The 12341-nt window shown below is 36.3% G+C and overlaps 1 protein-coding gene and 1 pseudogene across 2 annotated transcripts in view; one reads left to right on the top strand and one right to left on the bottom strand.

The window, feature by feature from the left end:
- Positions 1 to 12341, top strand: part of SLC35F5 (solute carrier family 35 member F5) — a 47896-nt gene that overhangs the window by 1202 nt on the left and 34353 nt on the right. Inside the window, exons 3-7 of one of the 2 annotated variants that reach the window (XM_002712407.6) lie at positions 8 to 149; positions 5334 to 5477; positions 7840 to 7902; positions 10621 to 10702; positions 11499 to 11689. In XM_002712407.6, coding sequence (XP_002712453.3) covers positions 8 to 149; positions 5334 to 5477; positions 7840 to 7902; positions 10621 to 10702; positions 11499 to 11689 — 622 coding nt within the window. Of the gene's footprint in view, positions 1 to 4; positions 150 to 5333; positions 5478 to 7839; positions 7903 to 10620; positions 10703 to 11498; positions 11690 to 12341 lie in introns of both variants that reach the window. The other variant, XM_008258490.5, reaches the window with a different exon arrangement.
- On the bottom strand, positions 8850 to 8955 carry LOC127491943 (U2 spliceosomal RNA; annotated as a pseudogene).

Raw genomic sequence — 12341 nt, 5'->3', positions numbered from 1 at the left:
AAAGCAGACTACAAATGGTGTGTGTGTTTATCATGAACCGCATGAACTCCCCGAACAGTGGCTTCACTCAGCGCAGGCGGATGGCTCTGGGGATTGTTATTCTCCTGCTTGTTGATGTGATATGGGTGGCCTCTTCTGAACTCACTTCGGTATGTACCTCTTATTCAGTAATGGTGTCACATGAGAATGACACTATTTCTCTTAACCCATAGTAGTTCTATCCATTACTCTCATGCTTACTAAAAATTGTGTTTTAAATATTGTGGGATTATTTACTTTTCTTTTATAATGAATTGTGTCAATTCAAGTGAAAACCTGTTTTTTGTTTGTTTTCTTTTTCTTAAGATTCATTTATTTGAAAGGCATAGTTATGGTGGGAGAGACAGCGATCTTCTATCCAGTATTTTACTGCCTAAATGGCCACGACAGCTGGGGCTGAGCCAGAAACCCAGAACTCCATCTAGTCTTCCAGGGCCCCAAGCACTTGGGTCAGCTTCCCCTTGCCTTCCTTGGTGGGTTAGAAGGGAGCTGGATCAGAAGCAGAGCAGCCAGGACTTGAACCAGCACTCTTATGGAATAGGGGCATCACAAGTAGTAGCTTAACCTGCCGTGCCACAATGTATGCTACTCATTCAGTCTTATTGTATCTTTTAGAGAGAATTACTTATTAGAGAGAATTCATATTAATCTTTGAATGTGTTTGTTTTTTTTCTAAATTCAGTTTCTTTCTCTATAAATATTCTAATTAATAGCCATTCAGGAATCTAACAGTCTCCATTTAGTATAAAATAAGAATGTTTTTGGACAAGAGTAAAAGTGCTCAGATTTTCATGTATAGGTCACTACTATGCAGAGGCCTGGGTGCTTTCCCATTTATATGTTTGCTGACTCAAACACTGTTACAAAGTACATGGTATACAATGATTGCCTTCAGTTAAAATTCGTCTTTATTAATGACCCATTGGTAGTGATGTGGTACTTTGAGTTTAGAAATAGTTTCTCTATTTGTAGACTTAATGCTGTGTGTTTAATATTCTTTATAAAAAGACATTTTTATTTTCAGAATTTACTACATTTTGACTCATGATGCAGTCTTAAGGCAAATTTCCAAAAGGGAGCTTGTATTTATAAAATGAATTTAAATGTTGAAAGAAGCAGTTAGATGTTGTAAGTCTTCTCACTTTTCATATATGAATAATTGACATGGACATTATATCCTCTGTATAACATTTTTTTAGTTTCTTTGGAATACTACAAGCCAGTTTTTACTTTTGAATTTTTCTAGAACCTTTTTTAGATTAATTTAACACTCTGTGGTTTTTACCTCAAAGTAATACTCTGAATGTTGACAGGAAACAAAACCTATGTTGTTTTTTTTTTAATGTAATTTTTAAATTGGAAGGGCAGAGAGGTAGAGAGAGACAGAAAACGACCATCAGCCGATACATTCTTCAAATGTCCTCAGTGGCCGGGACTGGACTGGACAGAAGCTAAGAGCCAGGAATTCAATCCAGATCTCTCATGTGAGTTTCAGGAGAGATTACTTGAACCATCACTGCTACCTCCCAGGCTCTGCATTAGTCAAAGCTGGGCTCTTGGAGCCAGAGCCAAGTATCCAACCCAGGTACTCAGATGTGAGATGCAGGAGTCTTAACTGCTAGTCTAAATGCCTGCTGCCAAATATATCTTAAATTTTGTTTTAGTTTTAATTAAATTGTTTTATTTATTAGATAATAAAATTTAGGACACAAGAGCATCTGATTAAATTGTAACTTTGCAACTTGTATCTAAGCAAGGTTAAAAATAACCCAACTTGTTTGTGGAGATAATTTCATAATGTATATATACATGAAAATACCACATTGTACATAGTAATTATATTCAATTTTTATGTGTCTGTTACTATCAATAAAGCTGGAAAAAAACCCTTGTTTTTATAAAAAAATATTTTAGAGGCTATTTTATAACTTCATTATGCAAGAGCATATGTAAAATATCTAGTTCTGCAGTCTGACAAATTCATCAAACTCTTAATGTATTTCAAAACTAAAATTATTATTTTTAATTTGGAAATTTCTAACATGTGAAGTAAAGAGAATAGTATAATTCATCTCCAGGTACTCATTGCTTAACAATTATCAAATTTTGCCAGCTTGTCAACCCCTCTCTCAAATCTTTTCTTTTCTTTTTAAGATTTATTTATTGCATTTGAAAATCAGAGATACAGAGAGAGAGAGAGAGAGAAGGAAAGGGATGGGGGGAGGAGGAGACAAAAAGAGATCTATCATCTACTGGTTCACTCCCCAGATGGCTGCAATGGCCAGGGCTGGGCCAGGTCAAAGCCAAGAGCCAGGAACTTCATCTGGGTCTCCCATGTGGGTGGCCGCGACCCAAACACCTGTGCCATCTTCTGCTGCTTTTCCCAGGCCACTAGCAGGTAGCTGGATTGGAAGTGAAGCAGCTTGGACATGAACATAAATGGGCTCCCATATGGGATGCTGGTGTCACAGGCGGCAGCTTTTACCTGCTACATCACAACATTAGCCCTGAATTTTTTCCTGTATTATTTTTGGTTTTGTTTTGTTTTCATTTATCTTTCATTTGATTTGCATGGCAGAAAGACAGATGGAGATCTTTCATCTGTTGGTTCACTCCCCAGATGCCCACAGTAGCCAGGGTTTACCAGTCTGAAGCCAGGAGTCTGGAACCCAATCCAGATCTTCCACATGGGTGGCAGGCACTCCAAGTACTTAAGCCATCATCTGCTGCCTTTCAGGATGTGCACTAATAGGAATGTGGATTGGAAGTGGAGTAGCTGGGATTCAAACCAGGCACTCTGATGTGGATTGCAGGTGTCCCAATTGCTGTGCCAAATCCTTGCCCTTCCTGCAGTATTTAAAGCAAATTGTAACTACATAATTTCTTGTCTATTTACCTCAAACTGATTAGTGCTGTTATTTTAAAAACCGTATCACTGTCATTAACATCTAACAAAATTAGCTAAAGTTCTTTATAGTTCATATTCAGGTTGGCCCTTGTGTCCAGACCTTTTGCGGGGGGGGGGGGGGGGGGTTACTGAGATCTGAACAAAGGTCACACAATGAATTTGTTGGCTCTTTGAAATAATTTTTTACTTAACTGTAACCCCTCTCTTTTTTTCATGCTATTGATTTGTTGAAGAAGCTAGTTAGCTTTTCCTGTAGGATGTATATAATAAATTCTAGACTTCCCTGATTGCTTCCTTGAGGTGTTTACCTTTTTTTTCTTTCTTTTATTTCCTGAAAAATGGTAGTTAGATGTAAAGTACTGCTTAGGTTTTTAGGAAAAATACCTTGGTGATACTGGGTACTTCATATGGTAACACAAAGCACATAATGACTGCAAGCCTCACCTTGGTTGACGACACTTCAGCATTATAAGGTTCCTCATCAAACTTTAGTTAGTAATTGAATATCCATGTGACTATTGTCCTGGTGTTTCAGTGATTTTTCTAAGCTTTTTTTTTTTTTTTAAGATTTATTTATCTCTTGTGAAAGGGAGGGGGAGAGAGAGAGAGAAAGAGAGAGACAGACAGAGAGAGAGGAGAGATCAATCTTGCATCCATTGTTTCACTCCCCAGATGGCTGCAATCCCCAGTTCTTAGCCAGGCTGAAGCCAGGAGCCAGATGCTTCAACCTGGTCTCCCATTTGGATACAGGAGCCCAAGCACTTGGACCATCTTGTGCTGTTTTCCCAGGCCCTTAGCAGGGAGCTGGATCTGAAGTGGACCAGCCAGGACATGAAACGCTGCCCATATGGGATGCTAGCATTGCAGGTAGCGGCTTTACTTGCCATGCCACAGTGGCAGCCCCTAGCTGGAATTCTTTAAGAGCTCTTTTATAACTACTGTTTGGTTATCTTGAAACATGATTCATGTATAACAGTGTGAATAAATTTGAATTTTTGTCTTTATTTTAGAGTAGAATTATCTAGCAACTTCTAGTAGTAACCATTGAGAATTTGTTGATTGTTCAGATTTTTTAATATTTTAACTATTTCTTTTAATGTTTACACTGTTCTATCTTTAACAGATGGGAGCCCCTTCAAGTTGGCTTTGGGGTACTTTTACTATGAGCTTACTAATCTTCAGCATCTTACTTGCTTTCTGGCACAAGGTGCCCCCAGGCTCATCTTGTATATTTTCTCTCCATACCTGGATTTACTCATTTCTTCTAGAAGCCATACTTTATTGTAGTGCCAGATGGCATACCCTGCTGTCTGGTCCTGGAGTTGCTTATTCCTCTCAGGTTATCATTTCTTCTGAGACTTTTCAGTGCACATAATTAGAAGTTATTTTTTTCTAGGAGACAAAATCCTAAGTGTGAATTGATTTTTCTAATTTAAGTGAAGAGTATAGTTTTAATATAACTTCCCAAGAACATTAACCTTCACATAGTTGTCTTTACACACACTTCTATTTCATTGCCTTTCTTTATGCTATTCCCTTCATTTTGGCTGACTGCTTTTTCAGCATTTCTAACACATCTCAAGAAAAGCCTGCCTCTCAGGCAGCAAGCCCAACTTTCAAATTGTTGTCATCTGGGGTCAGCCCTGTGGCATAGCAGGTAAAGCCACCCCCTGCAGTGCCAGCATCCCATCTGTGCACCAGTTCGAGTCCCAGCTGCTCCACTTCTGATCCAGCTCTCTGCTACTGGCCTGGGAAAGCAGTGGAAGGTGACCACGTCCTTGGGCCCCTGTACCTGCATGGGAGACCAGAAGGAGCTCCTGGCTTCTGACTTCAGTTTGGTGCAGCACAGGCTCTTTGTGGCCATCTGGGGAGGGAACCAGTGGATGGAAGATCTCTCTCTCTGCCTCTGCCTCTGCCTCTCTGTAACTCTACATTTCAAATGAATAAATAAATCTTTAAAAAAATTGTTGTCTTCCTTTTGGTGCTGCTGTGGCAATCTGAACCCCTGTAATGGTATTTAGTATGTTATGCTGTATATTCTTTATATGTGGCACCTCTATTAGATTGTAAGTTCCTCAAGGGCAGGAAAGCCTATTTAATTTTTCTTTAGCCCTTAGCTCAGATACTGTTGCCCAGTAGGTTTTCAATGAATGTTGAACAAAACTTTTTTGAAGGTTATTGCTATTTTGTTTGTTAATATTATTGTTTGTATGCCAGGCAAATAAAGCATTCAGAAATGAATCACAAATATTTTTATAATCCCTTTTGACCTTTCTTATTGCAATGAACTACTTCTAAAAATCATATAATGGCTTTATTTTTTTGGAGATGAGTAATAAGGTTTAAAGTCATCTCATAGATGTCTGTATAACTTTTTCCTTTACAGTATGTTTTTACTCAGTACAACAAACCATTCTTCAGTACCTTTGCAAAAACATCTATGTTTGTCCTGTACCTTCTGGGCTTTATTATTTGGAAGCCATGGAGACAGCAGTGTACAAGAGGATTTAGAGGCAAGCATGCTGCATTTGTAAGTTTTGAGTCTTATTTATTGGGGAGGTATATATTTTTTGAAAATTTAAAGATATATTAATTTCTATAAGGTCAGTCAGGTATCAAGTTGTTCATTTAATGAGTGAAAATATGGCTTAAGAAAAACCTACCTTGGAGAAAAAGAAAGAAGAAAAAGCTGTTTTTGTCCAAAATTTTTATTTGTCTTCTGATTAACATGGTATCAGAATATCTTGTGAGAAATCAAAAGTACCTAATAACTTTCTTTCCCCCACCCTGTGACATAAGTTGAGTTGTTAAAAGTTGTTGAATTAGGCCAAATCAATTAATATGGAGAGAAAGATGAAAGTAAGGAGAAAGAAGAATGTGTAGACTTTTTGGTTATTTGCAGCTTGTATATCAAATAATTAGTTATAAAGTTGGTTATAAGGTTTTATAAAATGAAAATAGCATATTTTGGGACATGTTTCAGATGTTTGGCAAATTATATTCTTTGATTTAATATAAACTCACTCATAGTGTCAGAAAATGATATTTTACATAATGATGTGTCTTCCTTATAAAAATAGAAACATGGCAACTTTTGAGAATAAAGAAAATGAAACTGTCTCCAGTATTAATCCTATTAGAAATTTTCTCTATTGGTAAAACATACATAATATCAAAATTACCATTTTAACCCTTTCTAAATGTACAATTCAGTGGCATTAAGCGCAATCACTTTACTGTGCAACCATCCATCCATCTCCAGAATTTTTCATCATCCCAAACAAAAGTCTGTACCAATTAAATATTAACCCTTTATCTCCTTCCCCTAGCTGCTGGTCACCCCTATATTTCCTTGTCGTTTTCTTTTGTGTATAATGGTTTTTAAGGGTTAAAGTAATATTTCTGATCTATTTTTTGAGAAATATACTTGTTTGATTTTTGTCAGGGGCTTTTCAATAACTGATTTTGAGGTGAAGCCTAGAATCTATACCATATCTACACAAATTTGACTTGTCACAAATATGAATACTTTTACCTTGCAAAAGTAATACATATACATGATAGAAGTGCACATGCAATGTAGTATTACATGTAGAAGTACATTGTATATGAACTAGCATATGTGCAGGAAATACAGAGGAAGCAAAAGAACAAAATAGTAAATTCTTCCATTCAAGAAATAACGAAGGAATAATAATGGCATATATGCTGCTATTCTTAAGAATTTTTTTATTTTAGTAATGATAAATGTTCATTGTTGAAGATAAATTATGATAACAAGAAGAATAAGAATAGTCTATCCATTTTCCCACTATCCCAAGACTTCTGTAAATATTTGATACTATATAAGACTATATATTTCTATGGTTCTATTAAAAATATATGTAACATGAATAGGCTTAATCTCTCTTTATATATATGTAGATATAATTTTCTAACCTAATTTTATTTTTCACCCAACAATATATCATGATTTTCTAGGTGAAAAAAGAAAATTTATCATCTTTTCCTATTTTAGTTTACCTTTGACAGATTGTTCCTATTTTTGCATTTGATACAATAAATGGAAATATCTTTATACTTATCTGTAGTTATTCACTTAAATTCCTGAAAGCATAATGGTGAATAAAAGGGAAATTCATTTTTAAAGCTCTTGATTCTTTTTACCAAATTACCCTCTACAATAGTTGTACCAATTCAGTCTCAGTTAGTGTTGTATCAGATTGAACCCTTACCAGAAATGCTGTCATTCACCAGTTTGAGGGTGAACAATTTATTAGCATCTTGGTTAATCTATGTTTTTGGTTACTTCTCCATATCTCTTGGACAGTAGAATTCTTTTATTTTTTTCTTACTGATTTAAAGGACTCTTTGAGAGCATGGGCTCTGGTGTTTGAATCTTGTTCTCTTACTTACCAGTTGTGTGATCTTGTACAAGTTATTTAACCTCTTCAGACTTCCAGCAAGGATAATGAGAGAGTTGCTATAGGTAGGAAATAAAGTCATACTTATACAGCATTAGAGTGGTTCTTAAAGTTTGACCCAGCCCCTGAGTTCCATTTAGGGGATTCATGAGTTCAAAACTATTTTCATGATAATACCAACATGTTGCTTGTCTTTTCATTCTTCCCAGTTACCTGAAATGTTATTATGAGTGTTATGTAAAAAGCATAAACTTCGATATTAGACCAATCAGTCTCAGTTTCTTCATCAATAAAATGAAAATGGTAATACCTGCCTTGCATTTTGATTACTTGGCATTAATTGGAATTATTAGTAGTAGTTATACTCTTATAGGTATGTTTTGAATTTTTATTCTGTTCTTTTGAGCTGTGTCTGACTAATATTACGTTATAAGTTTAATTGAATTGTATGTTTTTTGTTATATTTAGTTTGCAGATGCTGAAGGTTATTTTGCTGCTTGCACAACAGATACAACTATAAACAGTTCTTTGGTAAGTTTTCTCATCACCACTGGAGCTGGTGGACTTGAGCCACTGCAGGAAGAACTCAATACAGCTTCGATGGCACCATAGCTATATTAGGAATTATAGCTCAATGTTGAGTGCCCTCTATGAAATTTGTTGTTTAGTATTTTCTTCCTTTTTTTCTTCCTTCCCAGGGAGACCTGGGGCTTGGAGGTAAGCAATTCAGCTACCTCTGAAGAGACAGGGGAAGGGGAAACTAGTTTTGAAAATGGTAAAGGACAATCCTTTGTTCCTTACCAGCTTTTCTACTTCATACTCATTATCATTTAGAGACAAATATTTCTACTTGACTCTAAGAATATGTAAGTAGATTGTTCATTTGTTCATTCCACACATTTTTTAGAGTGCCTAATATGTGTTAAGCATTAGGTCTAGGCTCTGAAAATACAGCTTATGTTCTAGTGTGTGTGTTTGTTTGGGGTAAGGGAGGAGACAGATAATAAGAAAGCAAATAAAATAATTAACATATTTACTTAAGTATTTATAATCTATTTAGAGAGATACTATGTAAAATCCATTCTTGTTAGACCATTACTGAGGCATCTCTTTAAAATGTGGTTTTTACAGTACTTCTTTTCTTTCCAAATGTGGCATTCTATCTGAGAATGGTATTAAAGTTCTCTAAAATTTAATAACAGCTTGTGAAGCCCTTGTTTGGTGACTTTATTGACAGTACAGTTTTTCATTTTGTTTTATTTGTGTCTTAGAACTGTAGTTAAATGTGTAGTTAAATGTGTAAGTTTGTACTGAGAAAAGTTTATTGACACTTAGAGAAAATGCCCTTTCTTTTCTTTGGGATCTTAATGTGCCAAGGTAATTTAATATCAGCTGTCTCTGTCAATACAGAAATCAGAACTGAGATAGCAGACTACCCTTCTGACTATTCTTCCTTTATTCCTTGCTGTTATCCATAAGATGAGTCTACCAAATTGTGTTAGGCCCAGTACTATAATGATAAGTTCAGTATAACTGATAAGAACAGATACTACACTTGATCTTAGCCAAAGGCCGAGAAGCAATAATAAGTACAGTATAACAAAGAGACTAACCATGTCTGTTTCTAGACCCTATTTGTTTATTTACTGAACATTTGTCATTGTCAGGAGTTAAAAATCAAAGAAATAAAACTGTTTCTGGTTGGAAAACTAGATCACCTGGAGAACATTTGAAAAATAGATGTCATTTAGAATCACCTAAAAATACTGATCTTTTAGAGGAAGGTTAGGCAAACCAGGCTTTAATACTATTGTGTACCATTTTATTATTTTTTTAAAGATTGATTTATTTTTACTTGAAATGCAGAATTACAGAGAGAGGAAGAGACAAAAAGAGAAAGATATCTTCCAACCGCTTGTTCACTCACAAATGGCCTCGGTGGCAGGGCTGGGCCAGGCCAAAGCCAGGATCCTTGAACTCCATCCAGACCTCCCACATGGGTGCAGGGACCCAAGCACTGGGGCCATCTTCCAGTACTTTCCCAGTGCGTTAGCAAAGAGCTGGATCAGAAGTGGAGCAGCAGGGAATCCAACTGGCACCAGCACCTCCTTTGTTTATTTTATATGTTAGTTTCTTGAACCTATTTCATAAACTTATTGTGGAGACCAGCGAAAAATGTACACGTGTTTAACTGTTCTGCTTGGTACCTGGTACCTAGCAAGAAGTAAGTCATGGTAGTGGCCATTTGTTGCTACCTATTAATTGTGTAAAAGTTTTCAGGAATTTTTATGCTTTTGTTGTTGAATCTTATGTAGTTAGAGGAAATAATTTGGAAAGCTTTTTTTAAAAGATTTTTTAAGATTTATTTATTTGAAAGAGTTACAGAGAGAGGTGTAGAGAGAGAGAGAGAGAGGGAGAGAGAAAGAGAAAGAGGTCTTTCATCCACTAGTTCACTCCCCAAATGGCTGCAATAGCCAGAGCTGAGCCAGGAGTCTCTTCTGGGTTTCCCATGTGGGTGCAGGGGCCCAAGGACTTGGGCCATCTTCTACTGCTTTCCCAGGCCATAGCAGAAAGCTGGATTGGAACTAGAGCTGCTGAGACTCAACCCAGTGCCCATATGCGCCACAGCACCAGCCCCGTGGCAAATATTATTAATGCAAACTGTATATTTGATTGCTGTTCCTTGTCTGCCTTCCCCTTTAGACTACAGGATCACTGAGGATAAGACTTTTTCATTTCTCACCCTTATGTTCCTAAGACCTAGAACCATATTTGACATAGTCAGAGCTCAATATGTATTTTTTTAAAAGAGTGAATGAAAAGGGATAGGAGATAATCTGTTAACTGAGAGAGAGGTCATTTTTTTTAATGACATTTAAATACAGGTTAAGTATCCCTTATCCTAAAATTTGAACTCCAGAATGCTCCAAAATCTGAAACTTTTTGAGCATACTTACAAAATATCTGAGTTTGGAGTATTTTGGATTTTGGATTTTCAAATTTGGGATGCTCAGCCTGTCCTAGTTATAATGTCCCAATGTTATTATATTACATTTCCAAACTTTAAACTGATTTATTGTTTGTCATTATACTTTGATGAATTAGTTGAGTTTCCTTAAAAACATGTTTTGGGAAAATTATGACGTGTAAACATGGTGTTTTGGATGGTATCTGGATCTACATTTAAATTGTAGCCACCATATCATCTTTTATACTGGCTGTTTTTGTTCTGTTTCTGTTACATTCCAGAGTGAACCTCTGTATGTTCCTGTGAAATTTCATGATCTTCCAAGTGAAAAACCTGAGAGTACAAGCATTGATACTGAAAAAAGTGAGCAAATCTTACAATTTCATATCTCTGAAGGGGGGGGGAAATTTTAGCCTCATTAAAGCCTCCCACTCAGCCCTAAACTTGTGGTTTGCTAGACTGACTGGCATTCCCCAGTAATGCTTCTGTTGCACATGTGTTGGCTCATCCTGCAGTCTTCTACACATTTGTCTAGATTGTGAATCTGATACAATATAATCATTTTTGCACTGATCCAACCAGAAATCCAAGCACCAAAAGTCTGTATGGTTTCATCATAAATATATTTTTTCAAATGAACAGTATCCTCTCCATATGCCCTTAAATCCCTCATAGCAAATTAGGTAAGTTTTGAGGGTTCTGTGAATTTATTAAAGCATACCAGGTTCAGTGTAAACATAGGGTTTACCCACAATTTTTCTCACAAGAAATGGACCTATACAGGAATAATCTGCATGCTTGCCCAAGAAAATAATTCTTATAATTTGAGTATTCATGAAGAAAAATCCAAACAAAATTTTATTATAAATGCTAAAACAATAATCATACTAAAATCCAGAAGCAGGCAGTTTACACATTTCCAGAAGACATGTTTAATTGTTAGTCTCATTTTAAAACCTTCCAAACATTTTCATAGATGAAACCATATTTCCAGTTAACTATTTTGAATAGACAAAGATGCCCCAGGTAATAACATAACTCTGGTTTCCTTTGTCATAGATGAATTAAATAGTATATACTTATCATTAAATCACAACTTAGATTTTATTGATTGCAAGGGGAAACATTTAATGATTTTGTGTTGTGCTTTCCTTTTAAGCTCCCAAAAAGTCTCGTGTAAGGTTCAGTAATATCATGGAGATCCGACAGCTTCCATCAAGCCATGCATTAGAAGCGAAGTTGTCGCGCATGTCATATCCTACTGTGAAAGAACAAGAATCTATATTAAAAACTGTGGGGAAACTGACTGCAACTCAAGTAGCAAAAATTAGCTTTTTTTTTTGCTTTGTGGTAGGTTGTTTCTTAATTATATGTTTGGAACTTGAAAAGACTGTATACTGACAATATTGTATTAAAGTATAAGACTTTCAGATTGTTAATTTTTGTTTGTTGTTGTTAATCATGACTTTATTTATTTATTCTTGTAATTTATTTGACAGGTAGTTATAGACAGTGAGAGAGAGAGACAGAGAGAAAGGTCTTCCTTTTGTTGGTTCACTCCCCAAATGGCCACTATGGCCGGCACTGCGCCAATCCGGAGCCAGGAGCCAGGTGGTTCTTCCTGGTCTCCCATGCGGGTGCAGGGGCCCAAGCACTTGGGCCATCCTCCACTGCCCTCCCGGCCCACAGCAGAGAGGACTGGAAGAGGAGCCACCAGGACTAGAACCCGGCACCCATATGGGATGCCGGCGCCGCAGGCGGAGGATTAACCAAGTGAGCCACGGCGCTGGCCCCTAATCATGACTTTAAACTCTACTCTCTGGCATGACGGGGAATTAGAGTTAATACATGATTATCGTTACCTCAATATATTAATTGTAATTCAATGAATTTTACAACAGTGAAACTGTTCATATACACACAAGTGCAGTTTAGGAAGTTCTTCAGAGTTTGTCATTTTCTCAGAGTTAGAATTATGAGTATATTTATTTTACCCTGTGTT

The sequence above is a fragment of the Oryctolagus cuniculus genome, chromosome 3 (genome assembly GCF_051225735.1).
Source record: "Oryctolagus cuniculus isolate XC-2025 breed Fujian yellow rabbit chromosome 3, ASM5122573v1, whole genome shotgun sequence".
NCBI classification, from domain to species: Eukaryota; Metazoa; Chordata; class Mammalia; order Lagomorpha; family Leporidae; genus Oryctolagus; species Oryctolagus cuniculus.
Note: the sequence above shows the minus strand (reverse complement) of the source record. Positions and strands in the feature narration are given on the sequence as shown.